This window comes from Vigna umbellata, chromosome 4, assembly GCF_029865625.1.
Source record: "Vigna umbellata cultivar VRB3 chromosome 4, Vumbellata_1.0, whole genome shotgun sequence".
Lineage (NCBI taxonomy): Eukaryota > Viridiplantae > Streptophyta > Magnoliopsida > Fabales > Fabaceae > Vigna > Vigna umbellata.
Genome location: NC_142168.1, coordinates 38,253,963 through 38,277,792, shown reverse-complemented (window position 1 = coordinate 38,277,792; position 23,830 = coordinate 38,253,963). Strand labels below are relative to the sequence as shown.

At 31.1% G+C, this 23,830-nt stretch overlaps 4 protein-coding genes across 8 annotated transcripts; 2 read left to right on the top strand and 2 right to left on the bottom strand.

The window, feature by feature from the left end:
- Positions 1-6,558: 6,558 nt before the first annotated feature.
- On the bottom strand, positions 6,559-8,138 carry LOC124828117 (uncharacterized). Its single transcript, XM_047301351.2, has 2 exons — positions 7,378-8,138; positions 6,559-6,748 (listed from the first exon to the last, which is right to left on the bottom strand). The coding sequence occupies exons 1-2, from the start codon at positions 8,136-8,138 to the stop codon at positions 6,559-6,561; spliced, it is 951 nt and encodes a 316-aa protein (XP_047157307.2).
- A 2,876-nt stretch (positions 8,139-11,014) lies between these two features.
- Positions 11,015-12,303, bottom strand: LOC124828082 (hydroxyproline-rich glycoprotein family protein). Of its 4 annotated transcripts, none has more exons than XM_047301299.2 (3): positions 11,970-12,303; positions 11,440-11,569; positions 11,015-11,306 (listed from the first exon to the last, which is right to left on the bottom strand). In XM_047301299.2, exons 1-3 carry the CDS (start codon positions 12,167-12,169, stop codon positions 11,214-11,216), a joined length of 423 nt encoding a protein of 140 aa, XP_047157255.1. In that variant the 5' UTR covers positions 12,170-12,303; the 3' UTR covers positions 11,015-11,213. The 4 variants fall into 4 exon arrangements, with proteins under 4 accessions (XP_047157255.1, XP_047157262.1, XP_047157267.1 ...); XM_047301306.2 differs by having other exon boundaries at positions 11,015-11,297; positions 11,970-12,294; XM_047301311.2 differs by having other exon boundaries at positions 11,440-11,548; positions 11,970-12,279.
- Positions 12,304-12,665: 362 nt separating this feature from the next.
- CRR7 (chlororespiratory reduction 7) lies at positions 12,666-13,827 on the top strand. Of its 2 annotated transcripts, none has more exons than XM_047301339.2 (3): positions 12,666-12,826; positions 13,218-13,345; positions 13,451-13,827. In XM_047301339.2, exons 1-3 carry the CDS (start codon positions 12,772-12,774, stop codon positions 13,724-13,726), a joined length of 459 nt encoding a protein of 152 aa, XP_047157295.1. In that variant the 5' UTR covers positions 12,666-12,771; the 3' UTR covers positions 13,727-13,827. The 2 variants fall into 2 exon arrangements, with proteins under 2 accessions (XP_047157295.1, XP_047157287.1); XM_047301331.2 differs by having other exon boundaries at positions 13,436-13,827.
- A 3,674-nt stretch (positions 13,828-17,501) lies between these two features.
- Positions 17,502-22,552, top strand: LOC124846142 (UDP-glycosyltransferase 83A1-like). Its single transcript, XM_047323355.2, has 2 exons — positions 17,502-18,044; positions 21,451-22,552. The coding sequence occupies exons 1-2, from the start codon at positions 17,543-17,545 to the stop codon at positions 22,326-22,328; spliced, it is 1,380 nt and encodes a 459-aa protein (XP_047179311.2). The 5' UTR covers positions 17,502-17,542; the 3' UTR covers positions 22,329-22,552.
- Positions 22,553-23,830: the final 1,278 nt, after the last annotated feature.

Genomic DNA, 23,830 nt, shown 5'->3' with positions numbered 1-23,830 from the left:
GTAAATTACTTGATTTTATTTATATAAAATCAATCATTAATAATAATTACATTACATGTTTTAATACATAATGGATAAAATATCAATTTTTGTTATTTGAATCTAGAACATATGTCATGGTTTGCATTGGATCAAAAGCCTTCAAAACTTACATGCTCTGATACCAAGAAAGAAATTTATTGAAGATAAGAGAATAATATATCAATCTTATGGTAATAGTGTACATATATAACAAATGCAAACAATATATGATGCTATGGTTATGGTTAACATTCAAAAAACCCTTCACTTAAGTGTTTGTTGATAATAAAAGTACTTAAGCATCAAAGTGGTTATTTTGTATTATGTTACTCTTCTTTATATATTAACAAGCTTATATATGTTAAAAAAAAATTAGATTGATGTGTAATACAAAGGCTCTACCAATTAATAAACTATAATACAATCTTAATATTATATACATCTAATAATAATATTAATTTAATTAACAAATATAATTGACTTGCTTGGTATTTATATAAAATCAATCATTAATAATAAACATTACATGTTTTAACTTGTTGATCAAATACAATGGGTCAATCTTTCTATTTATATTCTAATATTATTTGTAATATCTTTGTATGTTTTATTTGAATATAATTTATATCAATCAAACGAGAATGATTACCATAAAAGGAAAATAAATATAATATTTGATATTATGTATTGTTTATTGTTTTTAATTTTACATAACATAAGTATAAAACGAAAATATGACATTCCACAAGAAGACTCAAACATGTGTAGTAGAAGTTAAGACTCAAGACAGTTTAAATATACAGTAGAAGTTAACCCTTCAAGGCAATTTTTAAAGACAACACCATGATGACGTTATAAACTTTAAGCATACAATACCTCATATGTGATGATTATGTTAATAAACTTGAGATCAGAATATTGGTGTTGTCTTGGACAAAAACTCTCCTAACTCTCGATTAGAGACTTGTTTCGGTACACACTAATAGTTTTATATCACGTAGAAGTTGAGACTCAATTTAAATACTCATTTTTCTTATAATCTTCTAAAATGTTTTTTAAGAATAAAACCATAATAGAACTCCAAACTTTAAAGTGAAAAATACTTCAAATATATTCTAATATATTCTAATATATTGATTAACCCTATCAATCCTAAGAGATTTGAGTTCGAAACATGATTGGAGATTAACTATGCCAAAATGGTATTACAAAGGCACGTGATCAATATACGTCATCTCATGCTTTTAAAGGAGTGGAATATGACTACTTGAAAGCAAAAGTTATTAGCATTAATTAAGCCACATGAATATGTTATATGTCATGGAGAATGAGAGCTACATTCCATTAGACACTGATCAAAAGCTTATACCTAGGAGTGTTTTGGTAAAAACAACAAAATCATAGGTACAAGATGGATGCAGAATATGTCAAACACCTATCTTTTGTTGAACGCAGTTCAATTATTGGATGAGCACAAAGTCACAAGATTCAATTCGTTAGATGAATTTCATAATTTCAAAATTATGGACAAATATGTTTTAATTAAAAAATAAGAATAAATAAAAAAATCAATTAACAAATCACTTATTTATTTCTTACAATTTATCTTGATGTTGTTTATAATTCTTAACAACCAGCATGTGGTGCACCATACTTTCACTATTATTACCATGTCTCTGCCGCGAGGAAGGAGCCATAAGCAAACACACATCAGAAGATTAAATAATTTTTCTTTAAAACGAATTTGGTGTTAAACGAATTTTTCTTTTTCTTTCTACAGATAGTGTCGTAAAGAAACTCGGAGGTTTAAAACATTTACTACGTTTTAATTAAAGTTAAAAGAGATTATACTATTTTTTATTTTAAAATAATGATTTTTCCAATATTAAGATTTATAATTAAGCATTTCGTAGGATGATGAAAAAGATTAAACCTGATGAACCCGACTAAGAAAAGATAAATCAGATTAACATTTTCAATCTTAAAATCTGAACCAACTCAGTAACGTAGTAAACTAGTTTTGTGGGTCACTCAGGTCAACTTGTCAATCAATTTTATTAAAAAAATTGGAACTCACCAACTCAACCGAAGTATGATACACTTCGACCAATGTTTGATATAACTGGATCAAAATTTGATATAACTTAACTAAAATCTAAAATAGCTCACATTCCTTTCAGTCTTTTAATTCAAAATCACTCTGATTAGTGATCATTAATATATTTTCATATAAAAAATAAAAAAATTTAATTTATTTTTATAATATTAGACTTTCAATGATAAAAAAAATAGATCCCTACCATCCATCAGTCAAAATTTTAAAATTTAATCCATTTGCAATTTACAAACAATCTAACCCAATTCATCTTTTGTGACCAAAATAGACTAGACTTAAATGGCCTTAAAAAGGTTACCTATTACAAACGTCACCATTCCGTAAGACTGAAAGAAAAGCGTCAACTTGTGAACTGAGACAGTCTCTCAGTTACCTATCCACGTTCTTCACATATGCCTCAGTCACACTTCTACTTTAATATTATATATATAATAGATATTAAATGAGATAATTTTTATCATAAGAGATGAGAACGATAAATATACATAATTAGCTTTTAAATAATCAAGATTAAAAAAATGCTCATATTTTTTCTAAAACGAATTACTATGATTATTCAATAATTTTGAATAAATAGTTATTTTCTTCACATGAAAGTAACATTTCACAGTACATTAAGTCATTTATCATCATGAATGACCAAACTCATATCTATGTAGCAAAGTAAAAAAGATATTATAAATATTAAGTTTAATTGATTCATCTCACCTAGTCACCTGACAACAATTTTTACGCAGTTCACAGAATTTAACAACAGAAATTGTATTGCTTCAATTTTTTATGAATAGAGACTAAATTGAGTTATTTCAAAATACATGGACCTAATTGACGCAAAACTGCATAAATAAGGACCTTCGAACTAGTTAAACCTAAATATTAGTATAGAAAAAGAAAGTTACAATTTTAGTAAAAAGAACTTTAATTTTATCATTTTGTTTAAAATAATTGAATATGTGTTTTGTCATTAATAAATTAGTTATGTTTACTAAAGCAAAAATAATGATATTAACATACAATTAATATTAAAGAAATCACCAAAAATTTTAAATTTACGAAACAAAAAAATTTCATACATAACTGGATATTATAATAGTAATTTTTCCTTAAATAATCATATATGACCATTATTAAGGAGCAAATATATTAAATTTCTTTAACCGTTACATAATTAATATAATTTTTCAAACTTAAATATTATTTAAGTACATAATAATTACGTTGAAATCCTAATTATAATAATTTATGTTCAAATTAGCATTTTTACAACAGAAAGTTTAAAACTCAATGTAAAACCCCAAAAAATAGTATTTTAGAAGTGGTGTACTCTAAAAAAAAATAGTGAGCCTTCATTATTTTAATATTAAACGGTTTTATTATAAATAATTTTGTTATAAACGAGTTTCATTATTTTAAAACTTACCATACGAAGTCACGAGTTCTTTACCTTCTCTTTAAGAGTTCTTCATCTCAAGTCATCTGTTTGACTATCAGGAGGTGCCTAAACGATCACGGCGTCAAGGTCTACCATTCTATCCGATCAATTTGGTGTTCAGAGCAAGTAAGTTTTCATCCCTTTTCTTGTTCTTTTTCTTGATCCTTGATCATGCAAAGAGGAAATGTTTTGCATGTATTAAGTGATCTTCTTCCTTGATCATTGGTTAAATTTGGGTTCTAAGATTTGTCTCCAATCGACAATTGGTGATTCGTAGGTATTTCTAGGAATTCCTTGTGCGAGAAGTAATCGGGACATTAGTTGAGATTTGTATAGTCGGTGTAAGGTAAGGAAAGCTAGAGTTTTCTTGAATTGATGCTAATTGTGTATGTTAGAGGATGCATGAATATTGAACTGTGTGAGTAAAATTCTGTTCTATAATTGAATGTAGAGAAATCAATTAGGTGTTTGATGTTTTGTGTGTTGATGAATGATATATAATATGTTGAATCTATTTGTATATGAGATTGATGTTGAATTTAGTGTTGATAAAGGGAATTGTGATGATGGAATTATTGGGAGCAAGGGTTACTCTTGGTTATAGGTTATTTTGGTCTAGAAATGAGGTCTTAGAAAGTGAAAACTGTGAGAGAAGTCTTGTGAATTGGTTTGAAGTATGTGAAGTCTGTTTTGAGTGTGTTATGAGTGGTTAAGATGTTTAAAATGGATGAAATCTGTGTGGAGAAGGTTTGGTGATAGATAAGGTAGAGTTCTACTTGGTTTAGAACTTAATTTGAGGAAGTGAACTAGTGAAAACTTGAGTTAGAGGTTCTGTCCTCAAATGGTCAGTTTGGAGAGTTTTGGTAACTCATTTGGGACTTGCTTGAGTCCCTAAGTTGCTTGAAATTGTGCCACAAGTGGTAGAATTCAATTTGAGTCTCTAAGTTGAGTTTTTGTGAGTTTTTGGTTGAGATCTTGTAGCAACTTGTTTAGATTGATATTTGTAAGGTATAGAAATAGTTGTACAAGTTAATTTAAGTATATAAAAAAATCCAGGAGAGTTAGAAGTTGGGAAAAATAGTTAGAATTGGTAAAAATTGGTATAGGTTGCGTAATTCTGCATAATTGGTGCTGCAGATTATGTAGACTCGGTGAGCGAGTGGATTCGCTCAACGAGTGGTTGTAAAGATGGGTTTTCTGTTTGAGAACTTTCGCTCAGCAAGAGGGTGCGCTCAGCGAATGGTTAAGGTCTGGGAGCACTGTCAGTTTTATTCGGATAGCAAGTGGATTCGCTCAGCGAGTGGTTGTAGAGATGAGTTTCTGTCTGAGGAATTTCGCTCAGCGAGAGGGTGCGCTCAACGAATGGTTGAGGTCTGGGAGCACTGTCAGTTTTATTCGGATAGCGAGTGGATTCGCTCAGCGAGTGGTTGCAGAGATGAGTTTCTGTCTGAGGACTTTCGCTCAGCGAGAGGATGTGCTCAACGAATGGTTGAGGTCTGGGAGCACTGTCAGTTTTATTCGGATAGCGAGTGGAGTCGCTCAGCGAGTGGTTGTAGAGGCTAGTTTTCTGTCTGAGGACTTTCGCTCAGTGAGAAGGTGCGCTGAGCGACTGGTACTAGTAGTTATGTATGTTTTCCTTTTGTTTATGCTGATGCAATTATAGTTATGAATGTAATTATGGATGTGATGTGATGATAATGTGCAAGTAATGTGTGAGGTGTGGATTTCATGTATCGTGTGAAAAAGGAATTCCAAGGAGGAGTATCCTAAGTATGGTTATTGGACGTATTTCCATGACTCAGAGTGAGATTTCATGGAAATGCTTTGGTTGATGTTGATGTTGTTGTATGAATGTATGGAACTTTGAAATGGTGGTCTATTCTGACACTCTTAATGATCATTCATTCTCAAGTAGAGAGGAATGATACATGTGGTGAGAGTAGCGGGAGGTTCTTGTCTATAGGCTTTGAATTTAGCCCTAGGCATTGATTATGGACTAACATTGTATGGTGTTGGAGAGTGTCAGTTATACCATACAAGTGCACAGACTACCAATAGTTTAACATTCATACTTAATCCGAATGAGTCTTGTTTAAGTTATGAGATGTATAGAATGATTGGTGTGTATCATATCCTCTTGAACTGAGGTTGATTTGTTTATATTTATATAAATATGATATTTCCTTGTTTATCTAACTTATCCTTGTTTTTCTGTGGTTTGTCTTTTATACGTTGTTTCTCTTTTGCAATGATCACCTAATGGTGTGAGCTTAGGGATTCACCTTTTCAGTTGTTCCAGCTAGAGGGGAGGGAGTAGCATATGAGTTGTAAGATAGATCTACAAAAGTAAATCTTTTCTTTAAAGGAGGTTTGTTTTACCTAATTGTTCTTTTATTATCTATGTAATTTTTCATTTTGGGATGTCAGATTTTTTGCTTTTATTTAATTTTATTATTCGCGCTAAACATATACAAACACAAACACCATAATGGGTTGAATATACTGAATTTGAAATTCGAGTATCCAATTAAAAGGTGTAAAATGATAGAACTAGCGATGTACATGAACAACCTAAATTTATAAAACTTGAAACAGTAAGAAGTGTATGAGTTGAATCCTCTCAATTTTGATTTCTGAAGCAGAGGGATCTATGAATAGGAACCTTAATGCAAATGATTTAACGAAAAGATTAATATCTAAGAATTCGGACCCTTTAAAGCATAATAACTATTTTCAAGCACTGTTGGATGGCTTACATAATCATCATTCGATTGATTTGTTGTCAGAGGTTATTGACAAAAAATATTCATCTATGTATACTCTTTTAACATTGAACTCATTTCCTTCTTAACCACGTGATTGAAGCTCATGTTTCAATGAGGGAAATGATTTCCATGTAACCAGTAGATCTATTGTTTGACCATTGTCACCATCATCATTTTTCTCATTTAGCTATTTCCATTCCAACATCATTAAAGACCATTCTCTCTCAAAAACATGGTGAACAGGTGAAGCAGAAACACCAAGTTTTGCCACTTTGTTTTGGTGCCTTTTCTGATTTAGAACTAGGATTTTTCTGCAGATCATTCTCTGGCTGCTGCCCCTGGTTTTCACCTTTCTCTTGCTTTTCTGATGAATCTTCTGTTGATGAACTATTTCTTCCTCCTTCAGCCGTCAATCTGAAAGAATTCAAGAGCAAAATGGTGGTCAAAAGCAGGACATCATACCCCTAAGCAAATCAAATTAACTTGAAGAAGAACAAAGCTTAAACAAAAATGACAGAAGAAGAACAAAACTTAAGTAGTTTATTTTAAGTTTAACTCAACTTTGCAAATCTGACTACATTTATAGGGTTTATGGTACATGTGAAAATTAAAAATTCATGACAGATTTATGGCACATGTGAAAAACTATCCAAAGAAAAGGTAGTAATATGGTCAACTGTCTAAAAACATTGTCTAAAACCAAAAAATTGAGCAGATGGTCATAACATGAAATTCAAGTAAGACTAATTTCTATCAAATAACTTCCACCAAATTTCTGTAGTTATTGACAATGCACATTTTGCACCTCCTATATTATGATATCAACACATGTTAGTGATCAATGATGGAAAGCATGAATTATTAGCAAAATCTTGAGGTTGGAAGAACCAGTCTGAACATATATGTAAAAGTCTTGCTTATTTAAGATTTCATCAAAACAAGATTTTCTATTCGATTTGCATGCATAAAATATCCACCCCTCTGTGAGAAGTTACAGCATAATGATACAACACAGACATAAGAAAAATATAATGAAAACTCACATAGGAAATTGAAATGAACGTGTGCTTAAATCGCTTCCCATGGAACGGAAAACTTTTTTAGGTTCCCCATTAGGCATCTTTACTTCTTTACTATGATCATCTGGAGTTTTGTCCAACACTGTCTCATGTGTGGAAATTTCTGATGTTTCTGTCTTGTTGGTGTCAACAACTGAACCTGCATTTTCACTTGTTTTTTTCTCATGATCTTGTTTTGTAACTGAGTCTGAAGTTTCACTGAGCGAATCTGATGAAAAAGAGTGTCTTTCCATGTCCACATTTTTGTCTTTAGAATTTACCTCTTGAACAGATGGCAGTGCTGCTATATCAGCAGTCCTAGGAAAATCCCCAGATCTGTTGCTCAATGCAAAAGCATGATCCTTTGAGAAACTGTTGTTTCCTATGTGTATGCTGAACAGTGATTCATTTGAGGCGACACTCCATTCCATAGGACTTGCAGGTTTGTTAAATATAGAAGATGGGATTCTGTTAGGGTCATACCCAGGAGAATTCATGAGCTGAAGTGGAGGAGATTGGGTCACTGACCCTCCTTGGAAACTCCACACAGGAGAGCCATACATGCCACAATACTTAGAATCAGCATTGTCCATGCCATCATCAGAATCTGATGAAGAAGATCTAGCAGATCCTAAAGAACCAGAACGCTTGTGATTGGGATAATCATCATCCTCAGGTAGATCAAAATGCACTTTTAGTTTCTTACCACTTCCTTTTTTGCCGCTCTCATAATTCGAATAAGCCATTAACTTTGGAACTCTGCAAAAAGCAACACCAGTAGCACTTATAGACCACAATTCTGATACAATTTCTTGTAATGTTGCAGATTATTGTTCTTTTTCTCTGAAAGAATAATGCATACAAGAGCTACAACACAACACATTACATTCACCCTTAAACATGAAGAGATTGTTTGCATCATTAGCATACAACAACATTATTATCTTCATGTAAAATAATAAACGAATACCCTCTTGTTATTGTACAATCGGAAATGAAAAGTAATGAAAAACTTACTATTTTTAGAATGAATTCTGGAAATCCCGTGGCTTCGATTTACAACGGCCCTTCAAAGAAAATGGTGCAAAATGAGGTTTATTACAAGATTAACCTGTTTTGCACCACCGTTCTGGAGATGGAAAATCGCAAAGAGAATCAAGATGAAAATTTAAAAAAAGGAGGGAGAAGCTGTCATGCAAGGATATTTAAGGAAATGAAAGCTGGGTTTTGGGGTATACGAGTTTGTCTATGAAAAAACACAGAAAAGTTTCACAATGCAATGTTAAAGAAAGGCAAGGAGAGGATCTCGGGAACTGCTCTGTCAATGTAACAGAGTGATTAATTATGCCATATCAGAACTCAACCAACTTTGATAGTCGTTATTCCTTAGATGGTTAATGCCTAATGAAAATATTTTATCAAAAGAATATACTATTTTCATTAACTTTGTAATGTTTCTATAGTTTTCAAGTTCATCCATATATCATTCACATAAAATAATTTGTCCATTCATATCTTTATTTGGTGACTTCATACTTAATATAGCAGATTTAATTAAAAAGTCTTTTACGTCATTACATGATGGACCAAAAGTTCCATTTTTGGCGCATAAACACATTTGATCTGTAAAGTTTCTAATTCTTGAGAAATTAAACAAAAAACTCAAAAATAGGGAGTAGGTAAATCAAAAAGTGAGGACAAGTTATTTACAAAAGGGCAATGCAGAAAATATGATAACAATGAAGGGTTTTTAGAGAGCTAGATTTTGTGATTGCAATCGATGCTTGCTATAAATTATAGATGAAATAGTTGGCTTAATGTACAAAGCTTCTGAAACATGAAAGAAGCTTAGTACAAAATATTTGCCATGGTAGGAATTTTGCAGTCTCAGTCTTCTTTCAGTGCTGGAGTTCATTCCCTCTTCTGTAAGCTATGCCCTTATCATATGAGCCTTCAAAATTTACCCTTTCAGAACAAAATGTCAAAAGGGTTGACATGTTTGCACTGAAAGAGAACAATTGTTGCCTTCTTGTTGCTAATGATTATGGAAAGAAGTTTCAGTTTTCAGAGCGTTTACATTGGTGTTCATAATATGCTGTATAGTTTTTTGAGATTAAAGGGTTGTGCATCATTAGAATAAAATCAATGTAATGATGTAAGGAGTAATATCTTTTTATATATATATATATATATTTATATATATATATATATATATATATATATATATATATATATATATATATATATATATATATATATATATATATATTGACCTACCTAGTTCATCGTGATCATGACATTAGTGAGAGGACAAGATCTATTGTACCTTGACATGTCACTACATATACTAGGAATCATAATTCAAGTCTTTGCACAAGCATGGTAGATGATGCTAAAAAGAGTGTAAGAGAGAGTTTCTTAAAATAGGAATATTAAGACAGTGATAGTGAAAACTCGAGTGAGAAGAATATTTAGTTGGGAGACAAGTAAAAATAATGTCTCTAATAACAGAGGAATGAATATATGATAAGAAATTATAAGTAATAACCTCATTTTTTCTTGTTTGTTATCTTCTAAATTTCTTACATGTGAATCTGTTGAAACATACTCACAGTTTCACTATTTACTTGTTTATATCTAGTTTAGTATACTTTTGAACACAATTTATATGTTAATTGAAATTTGTTGAAAATGAATAAAAGGGTACTATTGACACCTAATAAATTTTTACACATATCTTATATTTATTATTTTACTTTTTAAATATCTTTCCTTTTTTATAAATAAAAATGTTTACTTTTTCAAGAAGAATAATATGGTGACATCCTTTTCAGAAAATACATCCAATTAACACTCCTTTTAATAATATAATAATGTATATTATAATTTTAAATTAAGAAAAATAAAAAATATATAATTTAAATATTATGATTTTTGGGTTATAATGTGTATATTTTGTCTTTAATGGTGTCAACATAACATCATTCCTTGTTGACATGCTTTTTATTTTAATAATATAATAATGTATATTAGAATTTTAAATTAAAAAATAAAAATAAAATAAATATAATTTAAATATTATTATTTTGGGTTTTAATGTGTATGTATTTTGTCTTCAATGGTGTAAACATAATACCTCCTAGTCAAAATACTTCTAAATAGTAGGTTATGAACGGGTGCAAAGCAATATATATATAAAAAGAACATTTTCCTTATAAAAAAAGGTTTTTTTTTTTATTGTTAGGATTTATAGTTATTTTGTATGAATTGTTTTGTGATGAAACATGTGCAGCTAAATAGGCCCACAAACACATCTCATTTTTAGAAAAATGTTAAAAAACATTTTTCACAGAAAAGAAATATAAAAAAGTATTCAACAAATCTCATAATTTTGTAATTTTAATAAATTTGAAAATAAATAAAATATGCTTGTTAAAAAGGATATGCTTACAAAATATATATATATATATATATATATATATATATATATGTGTGTGTGTGTGTGTGTGTATTATGAAGAGAAAAAAGATCAGAATACCCTATTAGTTATTTATTTTGTATTTTTTATTTTAATGTCTATGTTTAACTTTAGGTTAATAAATAAAATGACCTAATCTCAGAACTCAGTTTCTCCAAGTTTGAACAGAATCTGAAAATATAAACCTTTATGAAATAACAAGGACAAATAATTTCTACAAAATGGGACTGTTTGAGAAGAAAAATGAGCATCACAATGAGACCTCTCAAGCCTATAATAACAGAACAGACAACTTTATCTGTCTCTCAAATGTTACATAATCTTTAAACTCCCTTTGAACCTCTCAAGTTGTGTTGATCTTCTCATCAAACTGCATTTGAAACTTGTTCTGAAAACTCCCCACATCCTTCAAGGGCATATCTACAATCTGCAGAATCTGCAGCAGTTATGACATTGACACATACAAACACTATACTCAAATTTCAGGTACCAAAAAAGTGTAAATTTGCATTGCTAGAAAAGGAAAATGCAGAAGCAGAACAATCTGCAATTGCATCATTGGTGTTTACCTTTTGTTGATTTCTATCAGTTGGTAACATTACACCACCACCCCTTCTAGTTCTGGCAAGAAGGCCTTTTGTTATTGGTGACATCATCATATCAGTTGGACTTGTATATCTGAGGAAATGCAGAAAAACACTGCATCATGGCATCACCATCTGATGTTCTCTCTTCAAAATTTCTTAAAATGATCGAATGGTTACATAAATGAATTTCATTTCAACATGCACTTTACAAATTCTACACCTCTGTATAATCTTCGAGTCAATATTTAAATATGGAGAATTCCCAATTTTTCTGAATCAATACACTTTATGATGATTCCATGAAAAGCATCAGTACACTGGATTTTGGACCAGAGATTTGTCGAACTAAATTTCAAATCTTGACTGTTTTATAAATTTATGAATGACAATATGTGAGACCTTACCAATACTCAAAGATAAAAAAAAGAAAAATTACAGATATGAAAAAATTTGGTGTCCAAAATATCATTGGCGAATTCATAGATATAACATTGATAATAATATATAAATACCTTTCAGGGTATTTGAATGCCTTGGGGACTCTGAGCTGATCAGGAGTAACAGGTTTGCGCAATTCGTTTGAGGAGTTACTGCTATCATTGTTGTGGTGTTGTTGTTGAGCTGGAGTTGGTGTTTTGCATTCAGGTTCAGCTTTCTTCTGCATTTGAATTGGAACTTTTGGAGGAGTTTTCAGCGTGTTTTCCTTTTCCATCAGAGCAACAAAGATGAATTCTTTCAAGTGCAAAAGTTGAAAGATGATGAATGCAAAAGCTAATGGTGCAGATGAATGAGTATATGAAAATGGTAGATGATGAAGTGACCGTTTGAGGAAAAGGTTTTCAACGGTCGAATTGTGTGAGAATTTGCTAAAATGGGATTCAAATATTTTTGTCCGTTGGAATGAATTATGTTACCTAATGCTCCAATGCAACAAATAATTAAACATTTAATGTGTTTAATATTTCCTATAAAGTAGAATTTTTTTTTATCATCATAGTATAAACCAAAAGTGCCATTTCTGGCACAGAAACACAGTTGTTGGGTGTTTTGTAGAAAACTAAAGCAAAATGCCAAAAATAAAGAGTGGCTAAAACAAAAAGCGATTATGGGTGAGGACAAATAATGTACAAAAGGGCAATGGTGAAAATATACTAACAATGGAGGGTTGTTAAAGAACCAGAATAAAAGAACTTATCCCTAGAGTTTGTGACTGTAATTGATGCATATTTTCAAGTGTTATAGATGATAGATATACTTGGTCTTATTGCACAAAGCTTCTGAAACATGAAAGAAGCTTAGCACAAAATATTTGCCATGGTGGGAATTTTGCAGTCTCATCCCTTCAATGTTGGAGTTCCTCCCCTCTGCTGTAAGCTATGCCCTTATCATATTAGCCTTTAAAGTTTTCCTTTTCAGCACACAATGCCAAAAGGGTTCACATATTTCCAACTCAAACAGAACAATTGTTAGTAATAATTATGCAGAGAAATTTCAGTTTTGAGAGCATTTACATTCGTATTCATATAATATGCTCTATAGTTTTGAACCAAATGATCAGAGTATTTAGTTTACCTTATTTTGAAAGAATAATTGCTTATTCTGAGCAAATTTCCTTGGAGAGCTTTATCTTTGTAAAGAATAGTAGCTTATTTTGACAATGAACATGTACTAGACTAAAATTACAGGTAAATATTGCCTTATGCAGAAAAAGAAACTCTTTTTTTTTTCACTGATTATGTTGGTCTTGTGATCATTTACAGATACAGAAAGTAAGTATGTTCAAAATAGGATATTCTGTACATCATTATTCGGCCAAATCAAACATGTTAGTTCTTCAATTCATCAGAGAATACCTCAGTTTACAGGTGATGACAGAAGCAAAACTAAGGTACATAGAATTATGCAGTATGTTCTAAAATGTTAAAGTTAGTATAGTAAATCCAAGTACATTTATTTTTTCTTTGTTTCTGAAATAAAGTTGCATTTTGATGAGGTTTTTGCTGGTCGGAGGAGGAAAAGGGCAAATGAGAGAACTGAAACATATGTGTTGTTGGAACCAGGGAAGGATGAAAGGTTTGTTTCAGAGGAAGAGTTGAAGGCAACGTTGAAAGAGTTGTTGGAAAATTGGCCTGGGAAGGTTCTTCCTCCTGATCTTTCAAGATATGAGGACATTGATGAAGCTGTTTCTTTCTTAGTGAGATATGTCTGTGAACTTGAAATTGATGGAGATGTTGGCTCGGTTCAATGGTATGAAGTTCGTTTGGAGTGAATGGAACAATTAGTCGTAGGTTAGGGAATATTATGTCAAAATTCATAATACCTAAGATGGAGTTATTTAGAATGAAACAATTAATATCTTTTGCTTTATAATACTTATTGATTGGAGAAAAAAATAAAACCAAGAAGAAAATATGGATAGATAATAAATTTATTACAATAAGTATTGATATATTTTATTTTTAGTGTAATTAAAAAAAGTATTATTTTAGTATATTAATTTTAGTTTTTTAATTTATTTTTTTTAAAAAAGAGTTTGATTGCACATTGATGATAGTTTTTTCTTTAAAAAAATACGTGACTATTATTAAAGGTTAAACAGATTTTTAGTTATTAAATATTTATGAAAAGTAAAATGTTTTTTAAAAAAAATAAGATTTATATAAAGTTATTCTGTGTTACTCAATTTGTGTAGTAAAATGAAATTGATGAATTGAATGTTGTCTCTGCAATAATGTTTGGATGAAGCCTTGTGTTGTGTGACAATTTGTGAGTTCGGAAATGGGATCCTCTGAAAAGTGCGAAAATGAGCTGAGAAAGCCACTCATGCATGTGTAACTTTACTCATATATCTTCGCTTTTTTTAAGATGCAGAGCACGTGGAAATGCTTTTAATTATAATAATAATAATAATAATTTCTTTTAATTTAATTTCTACTAACTCCATTTTATTTTGATATAATTTTATCAATTTTAATTTTTGGCTTAATTCCTAATTTGTTTTTTTCATTTCATTCAAATTTTCAAAAAATACATAGTTATTAGTTTTTCTAATTTAATCTTTTAATTTTTTAAAAATATCAAATTTGGTAATTTTTTCAATTCGGCTGTTAGTTGATTTTCTGCTAGACCATAAACGGTGGTTTAAGAAGAATAAACTTAATATCATGGTGAATGGAGAAGAGAAATAATATATGATTGGTTGAAAATTAAAGGACCTAAAAGCAACAAAAGGATCAAATTGAATGTTTTTAAAAATTAAAGGACTAAATTTGATGTTTTAAAAAAATTAATCGACTAAATTTGATGGTTTTAAAAAACTAAATTGGAAAAACCAATAATTAGGCGTCTTTTTAAAAATTTGAATGAAATTAGAGGACCAAATTAAAAATTAAACTTATTTTATTTAAATAATAATTCACATTTTATTTTAACATTATTTATGCTAATTGTACTTTTTTTAAAATTACTTTTATGAAAAGGGTAAAATGGTAATTATATAATTTTGTCAACTAAAATATTTTTTTAATTTATCAAACTCATCACATCATTTACTAGCTTTTATAAATGTTTCTCTCACTTGTGTGGACCATGTTTGTATCCAAGGATGAGAGCACATTTGTGAGCAACAATTTAGGGGAGAAGATATGGAAATGGTCCTCACTACATTGAAGAGATACACGAAAATTATACGTTTTTGGTTGTGTGGTCCTATTGGTTGCGATTATGGCTTGTGTTAGTGGTGATTCTATTTCTTGGTGGTTGCCCACTGTGGTTGTCTTGTGTTTGGTCTTCTGTTGCTAAGAGGGTGTGGTTGGAGGTGATATTTCGTGGTGTTCTTCTGCTTTACTATGTGTTCACGGTAGGTGTGGTGGTTGGTAGTGCTGTCAAAATTGGCCACTCCTCCTGACTCACCACAGGTTGGCCACTTAGTGAGTCAACACAACCTGACTCACTTATTAGCAAGTTGAAAATATTCAAACTTGATCCGGTCCACCACAAGTTGATGGGTTAAATGAAGTGACTAACTGATTCACTTAATTACAAGTTATTTTTTTCAATTTAAAAAAAAAATAACAATTTTTTTCTAATTCAAATATAAGTAAATTTCAACTCAAAATGATGTTAAACTCTATAGACAATTAAAAAAAACAATACAATTTAAAATCATCATAAAGTTCAAATACAATCCAAAGCAAAATTAGGTGGATTGGTGAGCCAACCCGACTCACCATGAGTTCAACTCGGGTGAGCCAGTTTCTTAGTGGATTGGGGTCAAAATTGGCCCATATCGGAATTTTAAATTTGTTTTCAACTCAACCCAGCCCAAACCTATGGTGGGTTGGGTTGACTCACAGTTTCTAACCCATTTTGATAGCCTAGTGGTTAGTGGTTGGTGGTGATTGAAGACACTACAATCTAAGACATCCAAGGTGGTTTTATGTTTGGTCTTTTGTTGCTAAGTAAGTGTGGTTGGAGGTGATTGCTCATAGTGTAAGTGTGGTTGAAGGTGATTGCTCATAGTGTTCTGCGGCTCTACTATGTGTTTATTGTAGGTGTGATGATTGTGTAGGGAGGTTCAACACACACATAGATCTCCATATTAATATTATCCGCTTTGGGCTAAGCCCTCACAGATTTGTTTTTGGTACCACTCCAAAAGGCCTCTTACCAATGGAGGTATCTTATGTGTATATAAACTCATGTTCATCTCTTGTTTTATCTGATGTAGGACTTTGTTTGTACCCAACAATCCTCCCCTCAAACACAAGACTATGGTTCTCCACCTCCACCTTCCCTATAGCGAAAGTCTTTTCTTATCCTCGAGTACACCATGGTCATCACTCTCTTTGCTCCATGGTCAAACACTGAACATCTTTTACTCTCCACCTCTCATGAAACATCTGGCTCTGCCACCGGTCACCTGTCAAGGCTTCACCTTACCATGGAGGGACATACTCGTCTGAGCTCGGTCACCAGACCTGAACATCAGCTCTGATACCATTTGTAGTGAGGTTCTCCACACACATATATCTCCACATTAGTAAGATATTGTCCGCTTTAGGCTAAGCCCTCAGAGATTGCTTTTTGTACCACTCCAAAAGGCTTCTTACCAATGGAGGTATCTTATGTGTATTGTGAGATTTTCTTAAGAGTGGTATCAGAGTCGATGATTTGTCTTGGTGACCGGCTCAAACGAGTATAATGGTCCCTATACCGAAAGTCTTCCTGGCAAAAGGTATTCAGGTAAGTGAGTTTCGTTAAGATGAACGACGGTTGAAAGGACTACTCGTGGTTGTGGTTGGTTGGGAATGCTTCCGTTGGAGGGAGAGTGTACCTATGTTAAAGGGACTCACCCTTGAGGGGAAGATTGTTGGAAATCCAAGTGTGAGTCTAAGTTCCACATTGGATAGAAATGAAAAAGTAGAGCACTATATAAAAATGAAAGACACATTAACTTATTGTCTTAATATTTTTGGTAAAGAGTGATATCGTCGTGTTATTGAAAGAAATCCAGATACGTTAAAGTTCTCCCGAATAAAACATGTAACAAAGGTTGTCAAAAATTTGAAAAGAGGACATTGAATCATTTCAAGAACTAAAATAATATTTTTAATTAAAAAACTTTGGCTACGTAAACAGAAAATAATCAGATTTCTATTCATAATACAGTTAATTAACAGTAGTTATGGATCTATATTTTAGCAACGGTCTGCTATCATTCTGACAAAAATAATAATATTCACAAAATTAATATTAATGTTTACATATATTTAAAAGCATCATTCTAGCAAAAATAATAATATTCACAAAAATAATATTAATGTTTATATATTTAAAAACAACACGTGATTGTCTTCTGTCTAGGGACCAACAGAGAATATAGAAGAAGATTTTGGAAGGTGAGATAAATAAATTTCTCATTCTTGCAGAAAGAAAGTTAGGTAATAATCATAATATTTTTAAAAAAAAAACCACAAAAATATATTTATTTTAATTCTAAATTCATAAAATACAGAAAACCAGAATAAATATATCATGACTATAATAAAAGGGCATCAGAAAAAAGAAAAACATCCAGAAGAACATGAGCAATATTCCAGTTGTGCTAGTGGTACCTTATCCAGCACAAGGGCATGTGAACCCCTTGATGATCCTGTCACAGAAGTTGGTCGAGAATGGTTGCAGAGTGGTTTTTGTGAACACAGAATTCGACCACAGGCGAGTGGTGAGTTCGTTCGGAGAGCAACAACAACATAGTACGAACCATGATGAAGAGTCGGCGGTGAAGTTGGTTTCAGTCCCTGATGGGTTAGGAGCTGATGATGACAGAAACGATCTGGACAAGCTGTGTGATGGTCTCCAGAACTCCATGCCAAAAGCACTTGAGAAGCTGATAGAGCATATGCACTTGAAAGGTGATTACAGAATCAGCTTCATTGTTGCAGATTTGTGCATGGCTTGGGCGTTGGATGTTGGAAGAAAATTTGGAATCAAAGGAGCAATAGTGTGGCCTGCATCAGCTGCTATCTTTGCCTTGCTGTGGAGTCTTCCCTCTCTTATTCATGGTGGAACCATAGATTCTGACGGTAAGAATGTTATCCTTGATTGTTCATATTTTTTTTTCTTCTGATTTTATTACATTTAAATTCAGCTTGTTTTAGAATAATTTATATTAATAAATATTAAATATTTTGATTACAAATGCAAGAAAAATTAATATTTTTAATTTAAAACAAAACTCGACATGAAGAAAAGAGTATAAAAATATTATTTCATTTGTTTTTTATTGTTAGAGTAAGTTTGCACGTAAGTTATACATAAGTGGTCCGCACGATGTAAAATAGAGGTATTTTAAATTGTTGATTACTGTTGTAGATATATATATATATATATATATATATATATATATATATATATATATATATATATATATATATATATATATATATATATATATGTAGAATATATTTTATATTGGCTATTTATAAGTATTTATACCAATTAGAGAAGTAATATAGATGTTAGAAATGTAAAATGTAATATATATGTTTTATAACAATTTAAAAAATACATCAATATTTCAATATGTTGAAATTAAATCATATCTAAACTAATAATAGTTATTAATAAAAATTTAAATTTTGTTATCTTCACCGAGCTTGCTCTTTTCATAAATAGTTAGGGTATAGTCATCTTGTTTTTCACTTTGGTTAACTTCTCCATTTTTTTGGTTGACTTCTCAATAACATTGACCAACTTGTTCTTCATTTTAGTCGTCTTATTAACCATCGTCAACTTTTCCCTCATAATGGTCATCTTCTTATTAACCATGACCCACTTCTTCTTGACCATGGTCGTCTTTTTAATAACCTTTCTACCACCATGAGTTATTGTAGCTTCAACTCTTTTACTATCCCCATGCTTGTTGCAGATGATTCTTTCTTTAATGTCATTGTTTTAGTTCATGTTTCTGTATTCGTTCTCATTCATCTTTTCCCTGTCATGATTATTTCTTGCAAAATTCGACTTGTTAATGGCAACTCCGCCAAGATGGCTTGCTAACATGGGCAAGCTCTTCTTTTAGATTGTTTAGTCCTAACTCATGGGGAAGTTCCTCTTTCATATTTTTATATGCCAACTCCTTTCATATATGGTTCTCCATCCTAAGACACTTCACCTTTTCTTGAAGCTTCTAATTATGTTTCCCTAGACGCTGAATCTCCTCATCTTTTTATTTGAGTTTCTTCTCCACGTTTGTCACACCATTTCTCAGGAACCCAAACACATATACCAAACCATTTTCAAATTCTTTGCTTAGTAAGTTAATCAAGTTGATATTAGGTTCCTCCAAAGTAAGTTCATGATTGACCGAGCTTACCTAATCTGTTACGAGGTTCTCCATGTCCCTTTTTGAGTTATCTAAGATCTTCATGCTCTCTGCCAAATTTGTTAGACTAACCAAGCATCCCATCAAACTGAACAAGCTTGTCTCATACTTCATTGTGCTTCCTACATTTTCCTTTGAGCTATGCAGAGGATAGTCGGGCTAGTCTCATGATCTATCAGCTACTTGGTTTCCAGACAAAGATATCAGAGCTTCTTACCTAATGTATTGTGTTATCTAAAATCTCCACAATCTTTGTCAAACTTTCTAGGTTATCCAAGCCTCATGCTCTTCCGATTTCACGACATGCTCTATTGAGCTCTTCCCTGAACCCTTCACCAAGCTCTATGCCGAACTCTTAACTCAACTCTCCACCAAGCTTCCAAGCCACCCCATGGGCTGTCCGAGCTTTCTTTTTCCATTTCCAGGTTGTTCCGTTGTTTGGCCGACCTATCCATCATACTCGATTTCTTATCCGAGCTTTCCACAATACTCGACAATCTTGTTGACTTGCTCTTCAAACTCTCCATAGGCTTCTTCGAGCTCACTATGCGTAATGTCAGCCTCTTCAAATGCACCATTGATATGTGGGGGTGTCTTCTCGTCCTCTCCATGCTACTCAGTTGTCTTGTCGAGTTCACAGGTATGCTCGGTTATTTTCCCGAGTTCCCTTTGTTGTTCGACATTTTTGTCGAGTTCTTCTTACCATTCGAAAAATTTGCTAAGCTCTCCTTTCAACTCGACAATGTTGTCGAGCTCTACTTGCTAGTAGGACAACTTGCCAAAATGTTCTTGTGCTCGACACTGATCTCTAGTTTGAACACAACTTAGCTTCCGATCTTCCTGATGGCGCAAACTATATTCTCAAAATTGTTTCTCAACAAACTTAAGATCTTATACACAACTCGGATGCAGGCACCATTTCTGCCGAGTTGATTTGCTACGGTCTCCATCCGAGTTATGTACTTGGCTACTCATTCTCTCTATTCCATTCTCAAGTCTTTAAACTTGCCTATAAGAGTTTGAAGCCAAACTTGCTTAACATGGTTATCTGCTTTATGTGCATTTTTCAGGATCTCCCACGCTTTTCTTGAAGATGTAGTTTTTGTTATTTTCTCAAAGTCAGACTCGTCCAAAACTATGTACAATAGGTACAAAGCTAGTTTGTCCTTCACTCGCATTTTTCCTAACGCGACAATATGTGCAATATTCTGCTCTTCATCCTTTGCTAATTCTTGGTATTCATTCTCTACTACATCCCACGCGTCTTGGATTCAAGAAAAGCCTTCATTTGTAGATTCCAATTATCATAATTGGTTTTCTTTGTCAATTGCGATATGAATACCGTTTACAAGATTTGACATCTTACTCTCTTTTCCTCAAACACTCAAGCACGCTTCTCTCTTTTTCTCTCTTTTTTTTACAATGATTTGCTCCACTTTCAATTTTACCTCTTTGCATGACACACGCAAATTTCTGAATTGTAACTTTGTGTAAATTCATTGAATAAAACAGGCCATTAAATAATTATATATCAATAATCGAATACTGATCACCAAATACATGAAAATAATATTGACCAAATAACTGCCCTAATATATCAAGAATAAAAAAAGCACCAAGTACAATGAAACACAAATAGAAACATATACACAACTAACAAACCTGAATCCAACAACAACAAAAATAGAAAAAATACAATTTAAATGAAGAACAAAATACTGAAACGTAATTATAAATAAACCCGAAATTTAATTTTATCCCAACACCATATCTTCATTTAATGAATGATGTAGTTGTCACACCTTATTTAGTATCACAATAATATATAAAATTCATTGAAATTTATTTATTGAAAACTAAAAAACATGATTTTAATAGTTTCATTAAGGAGAAAATACAAATTACGTGACCATGCGTATCAATCAATACAGTATGGTATCTTTACATAAAAAGAAGTTTTCATACTAATTTTTTTATAATTGATTACAATTTATAGCTATTTATGAAGTTATCACATTATACTTTTAGGAGTATTTAGTGCATAGTATTAAACATTGAATAAACAATTGTCACAATAATGCTTCTGTTTTGTTTTTATATTGTAGGAGTAATATTAACAACGAAAGAGACAATTCAAATATCACCAAGTATGGCTGAGATGAACACAGGAGACCTTTTTTGGTTCAACATGGGAGACAAAATAGATGGTAAGATAATATTTCAGTATCTAATACACTGTTGTCAAAGCTTAAATTTGGCAGAATGGTGGCTCTGCAACACCACACATGAACTTGAACCTGGTGCATTATCATTTGTTCCTAAGCTCCTACCAATTGGTCCATTATTAAGAAGTTATGACAGTAAGTTTGGTATCACAAAAGCAATTGGACAATTCTGGGAAGAAGATCTGTCTTGCATGAGTTGGCTAGATGAACAACATCATGGTACAGTGTTGTATGTTGCATTTGGTAGTTTCACTCATTTTGACCAAAACCAGTTCAATGAACTTGCCCTTGGATTAGACCTCACCAATAGACCTTTTCTTTGGGTTATAAGAGAAGATAATAAAATGGAATACCCTCATGAATTCAAAGGGCATAAAGGTAAGATAGTTAGTTGGGCTCCTCAACAAAAGGTTTTAAGCCACCCTGCCATAGCATGTTTTGTCACTCACTGTGGTTGGAATTCTACCATAGAAGGTTTGTCCAACGGGGTACCTTTCTTGTGTTGGCCATATTTTGGAGACCAAATTCAGAACAGAAGATACATTTGTGATGAGTTGAAGGTTGGATTGGGATTTGACGAAGACCAAAATGGAGTTGTGTCATGCAAAGAGGTAAAATTGAAAGTGGAGCAAATCCTTAGTGATGAGAACACAAAATCAAGGTCTCTTGAGTTGAAGGAGAAAGTCATGAACAACATAGTCAAAGGTGGTGCATCATTGGATAACTTTAATAGGTTTGTCAAGTGGCTTAAAGAGTAGGAATTGCCATTTAAATTTAATTTATGCATATTTTATGTTAGAGAAAACTCTCGCAAAACCTTGGCAATATTTTCAAGCAATTGGATTTCTTGTTTACATGTCTTTTTATTCTATAGCGTCAAAACAACACTATGTTATGTAGCTTTTTTTTTCTTTATTTCCTTTGAGTTTGTATTGTACTATCATTGTTAATGTATATGTTATTATGAACTATATATTTAACATATTTTCCTTATAAAAAAAATTCATTAAATTCGTCATGTAGACATTCCTTACAGATTCATTTATTTATCATAACTTAATGTCAAGTTACACATGTCAAGTTAGAAAAGTTTGTGAGCATATTCTCTTGATTGTTTTCGTTTCTGTTTGCAGCCCTTTTGCAAACAACCACACATGTGCATCCTCCATTCTAACTAATTAGTGAAAAACCTTTTGGAATAGATGTTTAACTCAGTTTTGTTGTTTTTGTTTTTCATATATTGATTTTTGAAAAGTAAATAGTTTTAAACAGTGATTTTTTTTCTCAAAATAATATTTTTTTAAAGAAAAATTCTTTAAACAGATCTATTGAAAAATTAATTTCCTAAATAGACGTTCTTTGACTTTTTTGTTTCTTTATTTTATCTAAAATGGGAAGGAAAATTAAAATTAAAATTAAGAAAAATTAATTTAAAATGATTAATCAAATATATTGTGCACCAATTTTAATTACTTCGGGAGAACAAATAAAATAAAAAAATAAATTATGATTTTTTAAAATATAATTTGAAAAAAAATTCTATTGTTAATTTTGTGAAAAAAAGTATTATAATTAAAAATATTTTGATTAATAATAATATTATAAAATTTTAAAGTTATTTTTTATTTCTTATTATTTTTTTCTACATACCATTATAATAATAATAACTTTTATTCCAAATATATTACAAAATTAACATCCTTAAAATATCCCATAAATAATAATTTTTTGAAAGAATTTCTTCAAAACCAATAAACATTATTTCTTCAAATGGACAGAACTTCTAAAGTAACTTTTTGATGTTTGAAATAAAAAATCCCTTGGAAATTCAGTTTCATGTGGACCAAATTGTGGGGGATTTCTTTAAAGGAGAATAAAATTAAGCATTAAAAATTAAAATAAAAAATAATTTGAAATAATTAATGAAAAATACTGAGATTTTAATTACTTTAAGAAAATTTATGAATAAAAAGATAAAATATTATTTAAAAATGGAAAGGAAATTAAATATTATTTTATTATAAACACAAGGAAAGTAAATGAAGAGGCATGCCGACTTTACCAAGTCAAATAGATAATATGTATTATATTAATATTTTAATAAATCAAATAATGAATACTTTTATATTTTTATAGTATTATTAAATAGTTTTAAATCATTTTTAAAATTTTTATAAATATGTATAATTGACATTATGTAATAAAAATTAAAAAAATTACACATTTCTATCATTATATTATTCAAAGAAATCCAAATTCG